General features: G+C 44.1%; 1 protein-coding gene across 1 annotated transcript in view; it reads left to right on the top strand.

Annotated features, from left to right (window-relative positions):
• The window catches only part of LOC126284972 (alpha-tocopherol transfer protein-like), a 257,511-nt gene that overhangs the window by 69,673 nt on the left and 165,097 nt on the right, over positions 1-22,741 (top strand). The window contains exon 2 of the mRNA XM_049984250.1: positions 6,115-6,273. Within this exon, the coding sequence (XP_049840207.1) occupies positions 6,115-6,273 (159 nt within the window). The remainder of the gene's footprint in view (positions 1-6,114; positions 6,274-22,741) is intronic.

Below are 22,741 nucleotides of genomic sequence, written 5' to 3'. Positions count from 1 at the left end.
CAAGTCAGATTGAACGAGAACAATGAAGCAATTCAGAGGCGGGCTGCTAGCTTTGTTGCCGGTAGGTTCCAACAATACTTGTTACGGAGATGCTTCGGAAATTCAAATAAGAATCCCTGGAAGGAAGGCGACGATCTTTTCGAGAAACACGGTTGAGAAAATTTAGAGAATCGGCGTCTGAAGCTGACAGCCGCCAACATACAGGGTGAGCACAAAGTCTTGCCCTGACCATAAAAATTTAAAATAACCGTTTGACATAATAAGTTACATTTGATGCCGTTACATAGATTAGTGTTACTAGTTTTTAAGACCATTTACGTTAGTAAACCTCAACGTGTGCTCCCTTGGCAACTCGCATAATGTCGAGGCGGTATTCCAGTTCCCACCAGGCGGAAAAATCCATTACCGCTAACATTTACTTAGACGTTTTGCAACAGTGCAACAGTCCATTGCCCCACAGTTAGAAGAATATCAACTATGGATATTTTCCAGCAAGATGGAGCATCCCTCCACTGGGCTTTGATAGTGCGTGATTTCCTGGATGAAACATTTTCGGATCGGATGGAATGATCATATAAAGTTGATCGTCGGTAAAGCAGATGCCAGACTGAGATTCATTGGAAGAATCCTAAGGAAATTCAATCCGACAACAAAGGAAGTAGGTTATAGTACGCTTGTTCGCCCACTGCTTGAATACTGCTCAGCAGTGTGGGATCCGCACCAGATAGGGTTGATAGAAGAGATAGAGAAGATCCAACGGAGAGCAGCGCGCTTCGTTACAGGATCACTTAGTAATCGCGAAAGCGTTACGGAGATGATAGATAAACTCCAGTGGAAGACTCTGCAGGAGAGACGCTCAGTAGCTCGGTACGGGCTTTTGTTAAAGTTTCGAGAACATACCTTCACCGAAGAGTCAAGCAGTATATTGCTCCCTCCTACGTATATCTCGCGAAGAGACCATGATGATAAAATCAGAGAGACTAGAGCCCACACAGAGGCATACCGACAATCCTTCTTTCCACGTACAATACGAGACTGTAATAGAAGGGAGAACCGATAGAGGTACTCAGGGTACCCTCCGCCACACACCGTCAGGTGGCTTGCGCAGTATGGATGTAGATGTAGATCGGTGGACTGGAAGGAACGGTCCAACACCCTGGCCAACCCGCTCTCCAGACATTATGTCCCTTGACTTTTTTTATTGGAATGTATCAAGGACAGAGTCTTCGTCACACCAGTTGCTGACGACGACGTACTGAAGGCTAGGATACAAGCTGCTGTGGGTAATGTGACAGTACACTTGTTACGAAACACCTGGCGGGAACTGGAATACTGGTTATTCTCTAATAGATTCTTATAATCAGGGCAAGACTTTGTGCTCACCTGTACACTGACTTGTGTTTCGTGACCAAGTGTGTTACAAACCTGCGGAATTTTATCACAAGGCTGCATTTAGACAACTTTGGCCCGCCATCTAAACAATTTCGTGTGCTACTCGTTGTTTGTAGACACGATTAACAGTCCGCCGCGAAACAGCAACAAATCCAGGAACTTCATCCACCGTATGGTTGAGTGAAGGCAAACACGGTTGCATCTTTTCGCCACTGTGTGACGTCCTTTTACATGTACCCATGTTTACGCACAACTGAGCAGAGGCAGTGAGCGCGCGCATTAGTGACTGTGACACTACCGCTGTGCCATTTGTAAAACTATTCAACGATTCAGCTGTGCGTGCGTCCGCCCCCGGTAGCTGAGTGGTCAGCACGACGGACTGTCAATCCTAAGGGCTACTGGCTCGGTAGCTCAGCGTGTTCGGTCAGAGGGTTTTGCTACCCTCTGTAATAAAAAACTGAGTAAACGGATTAACGAACAACCTGAACGAGTGTCATCGGATGTCCGCCACAAACAAATTCAACGAACAATATAGAACAAAATGAGATTTAAAAAAAAAAGGACCCGGTTTCGATTCCCGGCTGGGTCCGAGATTTTCTCCTCTCAGGGACTGGGTGTCCTATCAACATCATTTCATCCCCATCGACGCGCAAGTTGCCGAAGTGGCGACAAATCGAAAGACTTGCAACAGGCGAGCGGTCTATCCGACGGGAGGCCCTAGTCGCACGACATTCATATATCTGTGCGTCCGCACTGGGGTCATTATTGCTTTTTGTCTGGTGAGCTTATCTGTTCCCTGTCGGTTAGGATCCTTTTATGACCACTGTTCCCCCGCAGTGTTCGTGGCTGTGAGAGGTACACCACTCCCTGTAAACATGCTGGACAGTCCTAGCTAGTACACCAACAAATCGGGCAACTTCATCCTCGATATGAGCATGGCCAAAAACGATAGCTCCTTTCTACCACTCTGCCACGCCTCCATGTCGGCCCATCATAGTGTGCTCGTTCCATGCAACAGACTGGCACGTACACATTGCCATGACTTTTCTCAGCAGTAGAGCGTCCTATGACCGCCTGGTGTAAAGTCCGCGCACGATACGGTGGCCAACGTGCAATGATCAATATTCAACCGAAGCGCTGGACGAGTTCATTCGTTTGTCCGGAAGGACAACATTGCTCGTTTTCGGTCTGTCAGCGACGCGCTGCGATGGCAGAATCTACGCGCACGTTCTGCAGTCTTCCTCAAACTATTTTACAGAAATTATTCCATAAAAATTTTATTTTTGCTTTATCTATAGCTTTTTATGTCAGCTTCATGATTACATGGCCATCATTTCGTTAAAGTTATATTTTTTGGGATGTTTGCACAGAAGTAAGATAGTGCACGAATTTTGAAAACGTATCCAATGAAAGATAGGTGCCGCTCTGATTTAGCGTTTGGTGCATATTACATTATATGTTGCTGCGTATGAAATTTAGCTCACATATTGAAGTTTTCTTTAGACTTGGGTGGAGATCTCCATCTGTCACCAATCTTCAGAAAACCTATCTGTTGTAGCACACTCATTTGCGAGCGCATGTGAAAGCGACAAAGCCAGAATGAAATATCCACAACGTCCCTCATACTTCAGAAACTGTTTGAGATACAGATATAAAATTTTGGCAAACGACAGTACAGAAAGAGGTGAATATTTTGCTATATAGTTATTATGTGGAACTTCATTACATACTATATGGAACTTCCCCTTAGAAAAATTGTGAATGACTGTACTGGTAAACCTCCTACGTTATTTGACTTTCAAACAGCTGAGCAAAACTCAATGTACTCAGACAGTTTTCTCTTCACTTATCCTAATCATCACTAAACTGACGCAATATATTTTTAGCGCAACGCAATCTGACTTTCAATAATCCCTACAAAAGAATGGCCCTGGATAACAATAACCTCTACCTATCATGAATCACTTACCTCACAAAAAACTTCGTTACTCGAACTACTGCAATACAGCGAGCGCAATACTGCCAGCTAAATAAAAGATTCTGACTACTGAAGGCAGTAACTACTGATAGGCATAGTTAGCAAATGAAACATTTTGATGCAAAACAAACAATGTATTTACCATAATAGTGTTCAGATGTTCAGAAATCATTATATATATATATCAGTTCATGACATCCGGTCTTAACAAATTTCGTTTTTGTGACGGACACACGTCCAGATCGTCCGCGTTCAAAACTCTGCCACCTCTCTCCCTACATCCACCACTGCTGGCGCCTCACCTCCAACTGCGCAACGCTACGCGCTGTTCACATCCAACTGCCCAACACTGCAATAGCGAATATTCCAACAATGACAACAGCCGCAGACTGCACACAGCACAGCCAGTGATTTTCATACAGAGCGCTAAGTGACATTACCATCATAAAAACCTTAACAGCATACTTACATGTGTTATTCCAGTAACAACAGTTTTTCGATGAAAGAATGTATTTTTGTAAGAACCATCGATAGCTGGTGAAACGAGAAGTGCTGAGGGTTTTGGAACAACATAAGTGAAGACATTACACGTTTGTTTTTAGATACTAATGAAAGTAGGGGTACTGTAGATCTTTTTGAACGATCGCCATGCAAGTGCCGGCCGCTGTGGCCGAGTGGTTCTAGGCGCTTCAGTCTGGAACCGCGCTGCTGCTACGGTCGCAGGTTCGAATCCTGCCTCGAGCATGGATGTGTGTGATGTCCTTAGGTTAGTTAGGTTTAAGTAGTTCTAAGTCCAGGAGACGACCTCCAATATTAAGTCCCAGAGTGCCCAGAGCCGTTTGAATCATCACCATGCAAGTGTAGCTGTGGACGGGCTCCACATAGTACGAGGTCACTCCAACAGAAATGCACATTATGTTTGTAAAAAATACAGTTTTCATTTTGCATGTTTGAAAGTTTTACAGTGCGTAGATAAACCCTTCCCGCTTGTTTTCATACTTAGTTCAACTTGTTCCCGTCAGTGGCGCCGTCACAGCTTGTCTTCAAGATGGCTGCTACACTTGACGTTCGTCAGAAGCGACGTGCTGTCATAGAATTCGTGTGCTGTGAAAACTAATCAGTGGGAAACATCCACAAGAGGTTGAAAAAGGTGTATGGAGTTGCTACTGTCGATCGCAGTACACTTAGTCGGTGGACAAGCAGGTTACGTGCTGAAGCGGGCATGGCAGTATTGAGGATTGCCCTCGCAGTGGCAGGCCTCGTACTGCACACACTCTAGACAATGTGCAGATAGTTAACGAATTGGTGACTGCTGACGGACGCATCACAGTGAACGAAATGTCACGCTTCGTTGGGATAGAGGAAAGAAGTGTTTGCAGAATACTGAAAGTGTTGGCGTTAAAAAAAGGTTTGTGGCAGATGGGTTCCCAGGATGTTGACAGTGGCTCACAAAGAAACAAGAAAAACGGTATGCAGCGAACTTTTGGGACAGTACGAGAATGGTGGAGATGAATTTCTTGGGAGAATTGGGACAGGTGATGAAACATGGCTCCATCATTTCTCACCTGAGACGAAGAGGGAATCAGTGAAGTGGCATCATGCAAATTCACCAAAGTAAAAAAAGAATTCAAAATCACACCTTCTGCTGGAAAAGTTATAGCTACGGTGTTTATCGATTCCGAAGGACTCTTGCTTGTGGACATCATGCCAAGTGAAACCACCATAAATTCTGATGCACATGTGACGACACTGAAGAAAAAAAATGGTTCAAACAGTTCTGAGCACTATGGGACTTAACTTCTGAGGTCACCAGTCCCCTAGAACTTAGAACTACTTCAACCTAACTGACCTACGGACATCACAGTCATCCATGCTCGAGGCAGAATTTGAACCTGCGACCGTCCCGGTCGTGCGGTTCCAGACTGTGGCCCCTAGAACCGCTCGGCCACTACGGCCTGCGACACTGAAGAAACTTGAAGCTCGACTGAGTCGTGTTCGACCACATCGGCAAAAGCAGGATGTTTTGCTGTTGCACTACAATGCACGCCTACATGTCAGTCAAAAAACCGTGGAAGCGATCACAAAACTTGGATGGACAACACTGAAACACCCGCCTTACCGTCCGACCTGGCTCCATGTGACTATCATCTCTTTGAGAAACTGAAAGACACTCATCGTGGAACAAGTTTTGAAGATGATGACTCATGCACGCTGCCGAACAGTGGCTCCAAAAGGTTGCTCCAGAATTTTACCGTGCGGGTATACAGGTGCTGGTTCCAAGATGACGTAAGGCAGTTGAGAGGGATGGAAATTATGTGGTGAAACGAAAATATTGTTCCTAAAGTATGTATCTACACACTGTGAAACTTTCAAACATATAGAATAAAGGATGGATTTTTAAAAAAAATGTGTGCATTTCTTTTGGAATGGCCCTCGTATTTAAAACAATGCCAGTGTAGGCTTCAGTTTAGAACGGCACTTCCCCTCCAGCGCTCGGCGTTTCCCCTACAGCACCCGCCGTGTAACCCCCACAGCTGTAGCTCTCCGCACGCGTGCCCTGCCTATTGCGGATCTAGCAGTCACGTTATTTTGCGCGGACTCTACTAACCGTACAGCATATACAGTGCAAAAAACTGAGCGGACCACTCTTTAAAATGACTGAGTAACATTGCCTGCCATTTAAGTTAACAGTTTACTGACTACAGCTTGAGTAGTTTCTTGAATAGCTACTTGTGTGTACGCAGCTCCGCCGGCAGAGACGGAAGCGCCTCCGCGGGCCCAGAAGGAGCCGCCCTCGCCGTTCCTGAGGGGCCTCCCTGAGCCGCTGCCCGAGCACCAGGTGCCCGCCGTCCAGGAGCTGCGCCGCTGGCTGAGCACGCAGCCGCACCTGCCGCCGCTCACAGGTCTGTACCCTCGCCCACCCACGTCCTGTGGCAAAGTCAGGCACTGAGAGAGGAACAACCACGTCGCACCAACGACCAGCTCCAGGAGAATTAAGTTCTTATGTGGGGTACTCATAAAGTGTACTCGACACCTCGAAAGTATCTACACTACTGGTCATTAAAACTGCTACACCACGAAGATGACGTGCTACAGACGCGAAATATAACCGACGGGAAGAAGATGCTGTGATATGCAAATGATTAGCTTTTAAGAGCATTCACACAAGGGTGGCGCCAGTGGCGACGCCTACAACGTGCTGATATGAGGAAAGTTTCCAACCGATTTCTCATACATAAACAGCAGTTGACCGGCGTTGCCTGGTGAAACGTTGTTATGATGCCTCGTGTAAGGAGCAGAGATGCGTACCATCACGTTTCCGAGTTTGATAAAGGTCGGATTGTAGCCTATCGCGATTGCGGTTTATCGTATCGCGACATTGCTGCTCGCGTTGGTCGAGATCAAATGACTGTTAGCAGAATATGGAATCTGTGGGTTCAGGAGGGTAATAAGGAGCGCCGTGTTGGATCCCAACGGCCTCGTATCACTAGCAGTAGAGATGAGAGGTATCTTATCCGCATGACTGTAACGGATTGTGCAGCCACGTCTCGATCGCTGAGTCAACAGATGGGGACGTTTGCAAGACAACAACCATCTGCACGAACAGTTCGACGACGTTTGCAGCAGCATGGACTATCAGCTCGGAGACCATGGCTGCGGTTACCCTTGACGGTGCATCACAGACAGGAGGAGCTGCGATGATGTACTCAACTACGAACCTGGATGCACGAAAGGCAAAACGTCATTTTTTCGGATGAATTTCAGGTTCTGTTTACATCATGATGGTCGCATCCGTCTTGAGTAAAATCGCGGTGAACGCACATTGGAAGCGTGTATTCGTCATCGCAATACTGGCGTATCACCCGGCATGATGTTATGGGGTGCCACTGGTTACACGTCTCGGTCAGGACTTTACATTTCAGATGTATTACGACTCGTGGCTCGACCCTTCATTAGATCTCTGTCAAAACCCTACATTTCAGCAGGATAATGCAAGATCGCATGTTGCAGGTCCTGCACGGGCCTTTCTGCATACAGAAAATGTTCGACTGCTGCCCTGGTCCGCACATTCTACAGATCTCTCACCATTTGAAAACGTCTGGCCAAAGGTGGCCGAGCAAATCGCTCGTCACAATACGCCAGTCACAACTCTTGATGTACTGTGGTATCGCGTTGAAGGTGCATAGGCAGCTGTACCTGTACACGCCATGCAAGCTCTGTTTGACTCAATGCCCAGGCGTATCAAGGCCGTTATTACGGCCGGAGTTGGTTGTTCTGGGTACTGATTTCTTAGCATCTATGCACCCAAATTGCGGTAAAATGTAATCACATGTCAGTTCTAGTATAATATATCTGTCCAATGAATACTCGTTGATCATCTGCAATTTTAATGGCCATTAGTGTAACTGGGGCCATGAATTCTAGTGATACTGCTAGTCCCTCTCCTAATGTTCACCCTTTAATATGGCACTGTTGTCAGCGAAGGTAGACTTGATGGAGTCCTTGGTTGTACGAATCTGCGTTCTGGCTGTTCATGAAACGTTCCACCTCGAGAATGACCACGCCGTCGCTCTGGAAATTCCTGTCACGGAATGGTTTTTTAATGCCAAAGAAGTAGCACGTATGACTGTTCTCCAGAATAAACGGGGGCCTTGTCATGGAGCAAAAGTCCAATCTGTCGAACTGATACGAAACCCTAAAGAGCCCTGCACAAGCACCAATCGAACGGCCGACAAATTGGACGCCTGTAGCGTTTTAGCCAATAAACCGACTGACTTTTGTTGTCGACTGTTGGTAGGAAATGAGTACCCGGCAAGCAGCCCCCTCTCATACCTCACCACACCACCCGATAAATTGTGCTGTGTAGCGCTGTCATGGCAACTGACCGGCAAAAGTTCACCTTCTGTCACTGCCAGCAGCATTAAATACTATTCAAATACACATTACACTGTGAGGAGGACAAAACTTGAATGACAGTCTCCAGATGTATGTGGGACAGGTCATGTGAAGAATATACCAATAGAGGTGATTGAAATGAAGCACTTGTTTCATTTTTTAACGAACCCACAATGGTTTCATGTGGCACATAGCGTAAAACATAGACGGTGAGTCAAGAGGAAAGGTACGTGGGATATAGTACTCGTGATACTGAGCAAAAAGCTTCATATCAACGTATGCCCTATTTCCAATGGTTTCCGAGGTTGAACACATTTAATATCACTTTCGTATGTTTTTCTTGAAGAACTCCAAAACCGCACCCTCCAGCGGCAAAGTGTCGCAGTACAAAATTAAACTACATTAAATGTCCTATAAGAAAGGTCCTATTCATTTTTTTTCTCTAGAACTAACAGTTTGTGCGAAGAGAACGCGAGAATTTTGAAAAAATCGCGCGAATGCATGCGCTGTGTAAATTTGAGGTAGTTTCCCGACTTGATAGATCACAAGTGTCCCGTATCAAGCTGTTCGTCTCAATTAGCTCTACACTACTTTGGTGCGTTGTAAACAGAGACAATGTCTGATAGTATAGAAAATAAATAACAATGAATATTAAATGTGTTCTATCTCGTAAGCCGTTCGGAATAGGACATCAGTCCATATGAAATTTATATTCTTAAAAGTCCGTTGACCTTCTGTGTTCCGATTTCTAGGTTTTATTTCCGGTACTTCACGGAACTGAACTCAAAAAACCGAAATATAGATAGATTACATTTCCGATACGTATTGGAAATAAAACCTAAAACTCGAAATATAGAGAGCCGACGGACATTTTTTGATGAAATGTGCTTGCTCATTGTTAGAAGTATTTTTAAAAAAGTCCAGCCTATACCCAGGCCTTCTGCTATGAAGAGCAAATTGTAGGACTTTTTTACAATTCTGTCATTGCTAAATGGTTTATTTATTACGTATCTGTTGTTGTATTTATCACTTGACGTGCGTCATCACCATTTGTAGTCTTTCTTCTTCTAATCTGAAATTAATTTGTTAAACTTATAGAAGGCAGCTTTTATTCTACATAGGTAAATAAATTAATAACCTTTACATAAGCATCTTTTGTTTTATTTATTTTGCTTTTCGTTGTTATTTGCTCATACAAATAAAAATCATGTTACGCGTTTAAGGTATCATCTTAGGTAATAATTGTGGGGATGCGCTGCACTGATTCTGAGGTCCTCTTACCTTCTACCAGGGACTAGAAACCGTAATGTAGGTAATAGCGGCTCGTCACAGCTTATGGTCTCTCTCATGACTGTATTCTTTTTCTTTAACAATGATTTGATGGTGTTCAGCAGCTCCGAAAAGCATGTTTTATCTATTCTTAGCTAATTACGAAAATCATCGGTTCCTTCCTCCTTAAGTAACAGACCGTCGGTGAATTTCTTTCTTTGCATTAGCCACTTGTTTGCCCACAGCTTGTTTTCTTTCCCTTTTTTGGCCTTGTTACTTCTAAAACAGCCAAATCGAATCGCAGTTTTGTGTAAACCAAGCGGCATCTCGTCGATAACCTCATAGACATACTATTAACAATACGTTACCAGCGATAAGAACAGGGCGACGCTGTAATCTCTGAGTGGAGTCTCTCAGAGCGTGTGTAGGCTGCCATGAAATTGGTTGCTTCAAATAGCTCTGAGCACTATGGGACTTAACATCTTAGGTCATCAGTCCCCTACAACTTAGAACTACTTAAACCTAACTAACCTAAGGACATCACATACATCCTTGCCCGTGGCAGGATTCGAACCTGCGACCGTAGCAGTCGCGTGAAATTGGTCGGTCGGCCGATAAACTGGTGCGTGTAGAGGAGACTTAAGTTGTCGTGAACGAGAAACGAAAATAGAGAAAAAGTTTAAGTGAGAGAAGATGTGGAGAATCCGTTTCACTCTCTGGCAAAGAGAAATGGTCATGTATTTTAATTTTTAGTGGAAATTTATGAGTTCGACAAAAATAACTTCTAGAGCTTTTTCTTAAATGCTCTACTGAGTTATGGGTCAGATTTAAAGTATGAACGTGTACGTTTAGGATTCTTGATAATTGAAACTTCGTGTTGTGATTTTAATGAGGTGCTACATGATATGTGGCGCGAGATACTTCCTGAGGAACCGACAGAGTACACGTAACGTATGGCAGCCTTATTAACTTGTGTCCGAAACCATCCTAATTGAGCGTTTCAAACAATGACATGGTCAAATACATCAATGTTGCAGGTGCAGACCTCCCTTCCAATGATTACTCTTATAGACTACTCTTGTCGTCTTGGAATGAGCTGCAATAGTGTAGGTTCCGCAGAATTAGTGATTGCATCAGTTTACGTTTCGCAACACGTGGAAATGGGTTCCGATAGCTCTGTAGGGCAAATAAGCAAGCGAAACTCGTTCTGCATGTAGTGATATTATTATTTGCCCGAGTGAGGTGCTGATCCAATGGTACATCCAAGTTCTTCTGATACCGTATTGGGAGACCGTCAAGAAGTATGGAGGACAATTTTTCACGGCGTAACTACTTTCTGATAGGGTGCTAAAATTACTTGGGCGCTCTTCACTTTTATTTGAAGTATCACGTTTTGTCCTCAAATGAACGTGGTAACCTGGTCGATTGAAATGTTGACATTCTACGGCTTTGGTACTCAGACTGAAGTTAACAACTCGTCGACGGAGAGGATATTAGAGACCATGTGCATTTTCGAATTGAAGAAGGAAATCGAAATGTTCAGAGGAGCTATCTCGGCATTTGCCTTTCTCGATTTAGGTAACCTCTAAAAAAACCTAAATCTGGATGCTCGAACGGATATTTGAACAGTGGTGCTTCCAAATGCGATGACACTTCCTCTTTCCCTCGATGCGGGACTGAACTGAATGGAGTTAGCACTCTCGAAGTACAGTCAGCATTAGTAAGTTCTTTCCGCTTTCCAGGTCTGCAGCGCAGCTCGCTAATGCGCTATTGTACACTGGCTCTCAACTTGGAGAGAGACAGTTTGAATCATGGTGGTGGAAGAAATTTTCTCTTCGAGTGTTTTGTCGAAGGGGGAAGGAGAGCTGCGGCCATAAAATTTTCGATAACGAGACTTAATGCCAATAAGCGGCTTCTAATCAAATAGCGTGCCTATGACGTATCGTCGCAGTTGTGTGACTGACTTCGTGATTTGCTGTCATAAAGGTCACATAGTTCGTAGTAATTCACGAAAAATCACCGAGTGAAACGGAAGTGATATGGCTCTGAGCACTATGCGACTTAACTTCTGAGGTCATCAGTCGCCTAGAACGTAGAACTAATTAAACCTAACTAACCTAAGGACATCACACACATCCCTGCCCGAGGCAGGGTTCGAACCTGCGACCGTTGCGGTCGCTCGGTTCCAGACTGTAGCGCCTATAACCGCACGGCCACTTCGGCCGGCGGAAGTGATATGTGGGGTTGTCAAAGGAACGGTTATCTACCTTCTGGTGTTGTTAATCTATGTAAATGATTTAGGAGACAATCTGAGCAGCCCTCTTAGATTGTCTGCAGATAGTGCAGTCATTTACCTTCTCGTAAAGTCTGCGGGCACTGATGGTGAGACATCGGTCTTCTTGTGGTGTTGTACACTGTTCACGTCCCGTACTGTAGCGCCTGGACACGTTTTCGGTCTGCTGGAATCGTTGCCATAATCTTGAGATCACACTTTGTGGCACACGGAGGGTCCGTGCTACGGCCTGCTGTGTTCGACCAGCCTCCAGTCGCCCTAGTATTCTACCCGTCGTAACGTCATCAGTATGTGTTGTTTGGGCCATTTTCAACACACAGTCATTAGCAGGTCTGAAAACGTCTGCACACTTACTCGCTGCATCACACTCTGACATGCACCAACACACCTCTGCGTATGTGGACTGCTGCCAGCGCCACTGTGCGACGACCGCAGGTCAAATGCTCCGCATGGTCACACCCCGAGGTGATTTAAACCCGCAAACCGCCCACCAGAGCGTTGTTTCATCTTGTATCACCATTATCCTTAATTTATGAGCATGAGTGTAGTTGAAGTATAGCTTCTAACGTCAGTCTGGACATGCGTAGCATCCATATTCTCGATATGCCATTGACTGCCATCGCTCTGAGATAACGTACTTCAGCACATAGATTTCATGATCGAGTATCGTTTCGCAATTTCATTTGAATGGAAGAGGAAATTTTTCCGAAGCTGTTCACCGTAATCAAAAAAGATATTTACCGATAAGTTTCCAATATGAGGCAGTCTATAAAGCCAAGAAGGCACCGAGCGGGGTTGAGCAGTGGTTAGCACACTGGACTCACCTGCGGGAGGACGACGGTTCACACACGGGTCCGGCCATCCTCATTTAGGTTTTATATAACTAATGAGGTTTTATATAACTAATGAGGAGGTATTGAATAGAATTGGGAGAAGAGGAGTCTGTGGCACAACTTGACAAGAAGAAGGGACCGGTTGGTAGGACATGTTATGAGAAATCAAGGGATCACAAATTTACCAGTGGAGGACAAAAATCGTAGAGGGATATCAAGAGATGAATACACTAAGCAGATTCAGAAGGATATAGGTTGCAGTAGGTACTGGGAGATGAAGAAGCTTGCACAGGATAGAGTAGCATGGAGAGCTGCATCAAACCAGTCTCAGGACTGAAGACCACAACAACAACAACATGAGTTTCCTAAATAGCCTCAGGAAAATGCGAGGATAGTTCCTTTGAAAGAGCACGGCCGATGTCCTTCCCTATCCAATGCGACTGTCGATCTCGCCGTTCGGTCCCCTGTCCCTATCAACCAACCAAAACAAAGAGATAGGTACCCTGTATATACATTTTAAACGAAGTTTCATAAGAGTGTGTAACTTGTGCTTACTTTTTTATATGCACCGGCAGTCACGTTAAGATTTCTGGCCACGGGGGAATTTTCCAGTCGTAGGTCTTTGCCACAAGAATTGCAACAGACACATTATTTATAAAACGTAACGTCGACTACTGCAGGTAATACTTGTACGAAATCAATAAGAAAGTTCCAGAATCTCTTAGAAAACAGTAGGAGAAAAAAGTTTAGATGCTAACCTCCTACTTCTAGCTCTTCAGCTCACAACGCTGTCAACTAACCTATGACTTGAACATGGCAGCCAGGTCACCGTATGTGGTATAAACTGTCTAAAGACTGTGTCTGCAAATGTCATTATTTGACATTTAACTACGGCAATCTGTATCAACAGGACGAGATTTGATAGATCACCATTGTGCCGTAGCATTGAAACGGTATACTTTCATAGCAGACAAGTTATAACATTAAAAACATCAAATACAGGAAGCCCTAACTACCGATATGGAGTTTCTAGTCAATTTATCATAACAAATCCTAGCTAAAATTGCGTGTTTTCGAGAGACCTTCAATTTTCTAATGCTTTTAAACAGCTTATCTTCATATCACGTACTCTTTGATAAAGAAAATCCACCAAATACATCGTTTAGCTCAACACGGTATGGCGGGTCCTGAGCCCTGCTTGCGACGTAAACCGATGTCGCATCTCACTGACCACGTTTCTCACCACGAGACACAGACTGGAGTTGCCACATTCTTTATTTCACGCTCCGCATTGCAGTGCAACGTAGAATTCCACGCTGTGACGTCACGAGCTCCTCATCCACGTGCATTTCCACATAGCGTGGCAGGACGGCTTAAGCGTAGGCTGTGTACCGGAATCGGGTTACATCCTCTCACTTCCCTGATCATCAACAAGCCGTACTTGACACTAAACTACACACACACACACACACACACGCGCGCGCGCGCGCGCGCGCGCGCTCTAATTAGAATCAGATACGTAGTTGGGACACGTTCCATGCTAACCACCCACGTCATCTGGAAAGGCTTGCACCAGACTTCTCTATGATAGTCCCTTTTCAGTCTATCTCAGTTAGAAAGTGTAATTTCTTTCCCGTCTCATGACATCCGGACCATCCAACTTGCGCGGGTCCCTAACTGCAGCACAGATTATTCTGTATTAAATATCTTCTCTGCAAAAAATAATGCGTATGGACCTGTCACCAGACAATAAACTTCCTCTTCAAATTTCTAGGTTCGCACTTTTCAATCGGAAAATGTTGAACTAAACGTCCGCGAGGATGTGAAATTTGTTTATATTTTATTATCTGTTGGTCACCACGGACTTGCGTTATCGCTCGTCTTGCTTATCACTCAGTGCTAGAATCTGGGCTCCGAATTCCTGTTATCGTAAAACAATATACCAACACTGTTTCTGGTTTATCATGTAATCTCTCCGATATCGATTTTGGGAATGCGGTTATACCTACGGATTTTGCTTCCACAACTGAATTCGCCCCAATACAAACGATCAAAAGCTTTTGAAACATGCTAAGGTTGACAGGTTCCCACTTGCTTTTAAAAATATCATCCAACACGTACAGAGTGATTCTCTGTGCAACGAAAGAGGAGGAGGAATATTAAACTAAGCTCGAAATCGTCCACCTTCTACATTTAAATCGAGAACAACAGTTACAATGCTCACAAAAACAGAAACCGAATAGCTGGTTGCCAGAGGTCATTCGTGTATAACTATCCAGATGATGTGACGACAGCCCGATGTTGGACTACGAGTGAATGTGAGGCCTGGGATACCCGCCGTCATGGTTCAGGTCGACGTCGCCTGTGTACCGGAAGAGGGGATCACTGTATTGGGCACCAAACGCGTCGCGACACCTTCCCGCCTGTGGGTATCATTCAAGAACAAGTAATCGGCTTCTCTTCCAACCTGTGCCATTCATCGCAGACCAGCAGCAGCGAATTAGGGAATTACGGTCCCGATGTTTAGGGTACCGTTAACACCACAATACAAACAGCTGCCTTTGCAATGGTGCCATGACTGGGAAGCAGGGCACGCTGACGAACGGCGTCGCGATGTGTTCAGCGCTTAATCGTTGCTCATCACTACCCTGGATTTCCATAGTCGGCAAACAGGCGTGGACCTGGGCAGAGGCCACACACTTCCATTGTTTTGGAGAGAAACAGGTGTCAGTGTGGGGAGGGATATGTGAAAACTGCACCCGGCGGAATCTTCACCCAACCAGAAATCTGTGAAATTTACAACCAGCATACCTGGAATCTACCTGCTCACTACGTCGCAGCCTATCTCCACCCCGAGCCCTCGCTCACTCCCTCCCTACGCCCATAGAGGGCTGTTTCGTAATCCACACTGTTTGACATGGAGCAGCTGTTTTTCTTCTAGACACATCATTACGTTTGAGCTCAAAGTATATACTAAAATTCTACTAGGTCTACAACTTTGCTTCCGCCGTTTTTTTCTCGAAGTTTGGGGCTTTATTGTGGAAAACTTACAAAAAAATTATGATTCATGAAATTGCCCATCGCTGGCCACTACATTCTCACATCTTTCGGATAGCATACGAATCCCGTGGCGAAAGAACTGAGCCTCTTTTGTGGGGATCCTTGAATCGATTCAATTTTGTACTTGTTCATATGATCGGAAGTGCTGGTCAGCCAGACTGTATGCCACTGATCGGAAAAGACGGTAGTCAGAGAGAGCAACGTATAGGGAATACGGCGGGAGGGATAGGACTTCTAATTTCAACGTCTCCATGTATATTTTGACGGGTTTTGCGACATTTGGTCGAGCACTGACCTGCTGCAGAATTACCTTCACGTGTCTATTCCTATATTGTGGCCGTTTGTGTTTTAGTGCTGGGCTCGAACGCATCAATTGCTTTCGATAATGATGTCCTGTGACTGTCTTTGTCTGTTTCAGTAGCTACGAAAACGTTCTGTCTTCTACCGCCATGCCGTTATTCGGCATCAAAATCACCGTTCTTAAGGCGTCGAAAACATTCTCTGTACGCTCTTCCACTAATATTTTCCTCGCCATTGGTCTTATCCAGCATTTTAAGAGCCACAGCCGCAGATTTCTTCAAGTAAAAGCAGAAAATTAAAATGACGAGAGATGGGTACGTAAGTTGACGTACTTAATCGAAAATAACCTTATGATGCAATCACAAATCGACTAATATTTGTATGGCATTATGTTTACAGATGCCTAAGATTATTGTATTACACCTATGACCAACCTCCTGAACCCCACTTCCCGCTACTGCCGTCTATTGCAAAACGGCAGAAGCAAAGTTGTAGACCAAATACAACAAGCGTTTGGCGAACTGAAAACAAAAATAAAAAAACACCAAATTTTTCGAAGTACAAGATGAACATACTTCTCAAATTGGTGCGAGCGAATGAAGCAGTTCTTCAAAATGAAAGAACTGACGGCTGCAGCATAAAAGCAGAGATGTACAGTGTCCCGTTTCGGTCATTATTTTTTGTGTTTTTCCGTTCAGATCGAATACCCACGTCATTTAAATATAAAATTCATCAAATATATGCTAAGTAACACGTCTAACTGTCATTTTTATGAACATACATGTCGTCTGCTTCCTAACTATCTATTGCATACAAAAATCCAGTTTTCACTGAAAGCACAAATTCTTAATTGCCTATCTTTTATAAAAGTTAATTAGGATGGTTTAACTAAAAAACTATAAATTTTAAAAAGTTGTTTTGTATTCTACACTTCATTAAAACGCTAGTGGAACATGCCCCATTGTTTAAAAATTTCATTCCATCTGCATTCGATTCCAGTATCCTCAACCAGGAGCAAGCACGCTGCCACAAAGCAACGTTACTTCCAAAATATGTTATTTATTTTAGCATTTTAAACATAGTCGGCGAACTTAGAAGTCGATTTGCTCGAGATTTTTTGGCAGTTGATTAGAACAGCTTCGGGAGAGGTACAGCCATCTGCTGTGGCCGAGCGGTTCTAGGCGCTTCAGTCCGGAACCGCGCGACTGCTACGGTAGCAGTTTCGAATCCTGCCTCGGGCATGGATGTGTGTGATGTCCTTAGGATAGTTAGGTTTAAGTAGTTCTAAGTTCTAGGGGACTGATGACCTCAGATGTTAACTCCCATAGTGCTCAGAGCCATTTGGAGAGGTACATATCAGTTTTGATCTGGACGTACAGTAAACATAAAATATTATAAAAATACTATTGTCGTGTGGCGTCCTTGTTAGAGATTAATAGGTAAAGTGGTCACATGTAGAGGCACAATTTAATCCTATTCCTGGTATGTGTGATTCATAAATCAATAAACCTTATGTGGCCATCTTATGGAAAGGGTGCGGTATCGACGTCTTGTGTTTGTCTCAGCACATCGAAACGCGATGCCATCTTAATACCTTACGCTAATAAAATACTGGCCATTTCGCGAAAAGTGGCGTGAGCCATGGTCAGATTTAACCGCGATGAACGCCCTCGTTTCACTTTGACCGTCATCGGTGCATCAGAATTTTTCGTTGAAGAGGGTTAAATGCCGGATTTACCGCGGTTAACTTTTAGCAGATGTCGGTGGCCTCCTTCGGTTGCGTAGCTGAGAAAAAGGAATTTCAAATTGCCGGCTAGTTCGGTGAACTGGGTAGTAGTGAAGGCCCCCGTAAACGATCACACTTGTTTGTCAGATTCATTGTTTGCTGTCTACGGGTTTGTAAACAAGAGCGCAGACGGACCAGCCAATTTCGCCAAATTTACTATCATTCTGGAAGCCGTTGTCACGCTGTGTGTATCATATCACAGAGTATTTTGACACTAGTGGGCAATGTACGAGATCCAATCCTGCATACAAACTAAACCTCCGAAATCTGCTCCTATTGCCAGATATCTCAAAATTATAGATAACAGTCTGGCAAGCAACTGGCTATTGTTTAACAAACGCATACGTAGACAGAGGAACTTACTTGTCAACTCGGCCGTCAATCAAAATTTCTCTCAAACAGTCTACGTTTCACAAGACTAAATGGCTCAAATGGCTCTGAGCGCTATGGGACTTGACTTCTGAGGTCATCAGTCCTCTAGAACTTAGAACTACTTAAAGCTAACTAACCTAAGGACATCACACACATCTATCTCGGCGACAGGATTCGAACCTGCGATCGTAGCTGTCGCGCGGTTCCAGACTGAAGCGCCTACAACTGCTCGGCCACACCCGCCGGCACCACAAGACTAAAACGTCAATCAAAGCAGCACACTGCCAAATAATTTGACAGACACGTGAAGTCTGACAGACTGTTCGATCGTTGTCGAGGGCCTTAAAACTGTGGTTACTAATAAACACTGCGCTTTTTGTTACAATGAGAAACAGCGATTGGACCGAGAACGCTCCTGTAATTGTGAAAATTGCACGTATGAGTACATTAAGGCTACACAGAAGAGTTTCGTGGAATGACTGAAGACTTTTGGCCAGGTAGAGCAATCGAACAACAATGAAATGAAATTTGAAATCATTGCAAACATATATCTGTATCCTTAGCTAGATTTCAAAGCACCCACAGGTAGCAGGGCTAAAGCTTTCGCCCTATGTGTGACAAAAGCTTTCCTGCAGTAGCAAAGTGCCCGGAAGTGCACAGTTACAGTGTTCGCCTAGTTTTCTTTCCATTGCTCGCGGCCCGACATACAATGGTGGCGAAGTCGCTTTACGGATCACAAACTATAGGGAATGTTCTCAGGAAACAACGGGCACGAGATTTGGACTGTGCGAAAGTTCTGTTCAATTGCGTGTAAGATGTACGACCCTGCAGCGAGCACAGCATTTCTGTGGGCTGCTTTTGTCTGCCTTTCGAGTTTCCTTTCCTGTCAGACGAAATTCATTTGCAACACGCAGAATCTTTTCACATCTCACAATCAGCTGTACACTTTGTATGAGGTCATGCTGAGTTATGCCTGCTAGTATTTGATCGTTTCACAGTCTGATAGTCTCGATCACATTATTGAATCAAGCGCAAATTGCGGTATTTTGATCTGTAGTAAGCTCTACCATAGTGGCTACAGTTATGACGTTATTATGTTTTTATCTGAAGTCAGCAATGTTGATGTGAGCTACCATTTGGCTTCATATTCTGCGTTATTCGCTTTGTGCGTAAATCTAGCATTGTTGAGTGCGCCGGGAAATATTGTAGCTTTATGAATCTGTAAATAGGTTCCTTTGGCCAACAAACTGTTCACCCCTGACTTCAGAAAAACATTTGATGCAGTTCTTCATTACTGCCTAATGAATAAAATGCAAGCGTACTTAATATCAAACCATTTCAGTGATTGAACCGAAGAGTTCGTATCAAACATTATGTCGTCCTAACGGAGAGAAATCTTCAAATGAAAAAGTAACTTTGGGGGTAACAAGTTGAGCGTTAAAAGATCCATACACAATGATCAGTCACGCAAAGACAAATTCCTCATTCCGGTATTTATAAATTATCATGCGCTCAATTTCCTGTATTACATTGGGCACACTGGCTGTATGTTAAGGACGAGATTTCAGGAGTATGTGCTCATTAAAAAAAGTGCAACTAAAATAAATTTTCGCTACCTGAACGTTTGAAAGTTAACGGATACATGGAACCTATATTAGAACCGTTCCAAATTTTGCATAGTGCAGCCAAGAGCAAAAATTTGACTTGGGTGGAGGAATTATATACTCAGCGCTATGCAGGATCTCAACGACTAGTGCCAGACAGGACAGATATACCTTGTTCATTGGCTATGCAGTATCGTACACCCTCGTCATGTGACTTGAGTCGGGGAATGGTAGGGTGAACAACTTTCTCGTTTTTTCCCGGGATCTCCCGTATTGTAGCAATTTTTCTTTAATCCTCCCGGCCCTCTTACTGAACGCTTCTTTCTCCCGAATATTTCGTCAGTGGTCACTGTTATAAAAACTAACCCCGCGAAGTACTGTCGATAGTTCAAGATCAAAAATGGCTCTGAGCACTATGGGACTTAACTTCTGAGTTCATCAGTCCCCTAGAACTTAGAACTACTTAAACCTAACTAACCTAAGGACAACACACACATCCATGCCCGAAGCAGGATTCAAACCTACGACCGTAGCGGTTGCGTGGTTTCACACTGTAGCGCCTAGAACCGCTCGGCCACACAGGCCGGCTGTTCAAGATCCCTGACAGTCAAATCTTGAAACATGTACCTATAATAATCGATACTATTGTTGACACATAATCTCTTTTATGTTCATGCTTCTACGGAATGAGGATGCTTTGGTTCAATGAAAGTCGAGGAGTGGAGAAAGAATGTCATAGCTAGAGCGGTCATGAGAGGTGGAATGTTTACCTGCTTCTCCGTCAGTACTGGCAACCAACGGATGCGCTCGCCTCGCGCCGATGAGTAGCTGTGGTGTGAATATGGCACAGAAGTAACAAGGGTTCTCGGAAACGAATTATAGAGACATTCACGTTTAAACACACTCGTTGCATTATTTACTTCTCAACTGACTCACACAAGCTTATTGGGTGTTGTGTGCCACTGCAATCAATTATATTTTATAGAAATTCGTAATCGAAAAGAAAAGGAAATGAAGGCATCCTCAAATAGTTTTATAATGGCAGCATGGTCATTAAAAACGTTGCAGGTGAGCTAGCAGTAATTTTTCGTACTGTCAAACACAAAATCAGTATGGAAATATAGACAGTGAAAAAAAATTATGAAAGGAGTTCTACATGATTCTAATTTGGCTAAGGTGAAGACATGTGGTCAAACTAAAGCAGAAGCAATTGTGAAAAAGGTTTTGGCTCCAAGAATTGTTCAGAACTTCATTGATGTCTTACTAGGTCCAGCTACATCAAGCAACTTTTTCTCTATTGCAGCCGATGCCTCCAAACACAAAAACAGACAGATGTTCCCTGTAATTTGAGGTATTGTGATCCTGAAAAGATAATAACAAATACTTGAAGACTTCATACAACAGCTTAATGTGACAACTTATGGTGTGCACAGCCTGATCAAGCCTCCACTAAATTTTCTTAATTTACATATAAATTACAAGGAGCCCAGTTCTGTGTTCAAACTGCTTGAAGAAGACGACAAGCATTTTGTGAAACCAAACGCTTAGATCACACATGTGATGCATTAGATGTAGGAACTGAAATGCTAGCCTTGAAAATATATGGGTATTTGTCTTTATCACCTCCCTTAAAACCATAATCAAATGTTGGGCGCCCTAGGAAACAGGTTTTCTTGCAGAAATACAAGGACAATGTGACGACATTTGGAGCACCATGGACCAAGTTGGTGATCACTGTTGCGGGTTTCCTTGACGCCACAGCAAAGAGAAGTTAGCCGATTGTGGTGCGCTCAACAAGTGAATTTAGTCTTTTCATAGGAGTCCTGGTTCTGTGTACAATATCGTGATAGACGTTTCCCTGTGTGGAGTCTTAAAGGAGAACGAATTTTGCTAGACAGCATTGCTCAGTGTTATACAGGTCTAGGTTTTGACAAGGTAGTATAAGCTGTCATCGACTACACAATTCTGGTTCACATAGCCGTTGATCTGAACAGCAACCTGTAACGTTTCTAAAGTGTTAAAACCGGTGGTTGTGCTCTGTCTTGGAGGAGATAACGCCTACTCAAAATTTTGTCCACTCGGTCCTGACCTACATCTATTCGGAGGGGAGGGGTTTGCCTGTCTGTCTGCCCAGATCTTAAGCAGCACAGCACAAGGTATCCATATCTCTCATCCAAGTTTAGTCCAGCTTGGTGCCAAGACAGGTTAGAAAAATTGTTATACCAGAGGGGGCAGCCCTGTGTCCAAAATTTGGACCATGTATCACCTGCAACTTTAATCGTGTATTCTTCTTCGTTCCAACTGTACCAGTGAAGAAATGGTCCTATCAGAGCACAAAAGAGTCGAATGTGCTCCCGCTTTAAAGACTTCTAGCTAGCCGCTGTGGCCGTGCGGTTCTAGGCGCTTCTGTCCGGAACCGTGCTGCTGCTACGGTCGCAGGTTCGAATCCTGCCTCGCGCATGGGTGTGTGTGTGTTGTCCTTAGGTTAGTTAGGTTTAAGTAGTTCTAAGTCTAGGGGACTGATGACCTCAGATGTTAAGGCCCGTAGAGCTTAGAGCCATCTGAACCATTTTCTTAAAAGACTCCTGACTAAACAAAGAGATACCAGTTGCCTCACTATGACTGAAAAGTGGGGTACCAGCTGCCTTATTGTACGTTCATCAGCACCTTATACATTTTCCCAAATATTTTGACATGGGAACATATTTGTGCTCATTTTAAAGTGCACCCCACTCCCACAAGCTCCCCCCAGTGTAACTTGCTCAAACATAGCTCTAAATCGCTCATACCCATCCACAACCACTTGCCCAGTCTCACTCACTCATTCGTCGCAACTTGTCATTATCTCATTGTGTCTCTGTAGGCGTCACTGCCTCTTGTCTCACAGCCACAGTGTCCATCGTTCTGTCCAACTACTACAATCTCCAATCATTGTCACTGTCTGCCTCTTGCTCTCTT

Source organism: Schistocerca gregaria, chromosome 8 (genome assembly GCF_023897955.1).
Source record: "Schistocerca gregaria isolate iqSchGreg1 chromosome 8, iqSchGreg1.2, whole genome shotgun sequence".
In the NCBI taxonomy this organism is placed as follows: Eukaryota; Metazoa; Arthropoda; class Insecta; order Orthoptera; family Acrididae; genus Schistocerca; species Schistocerca gregaria.
Note: the sequence above shows the minus strand (reverse complement) of the source record. Positions and strands in the feature narration are given on the sequence as shown.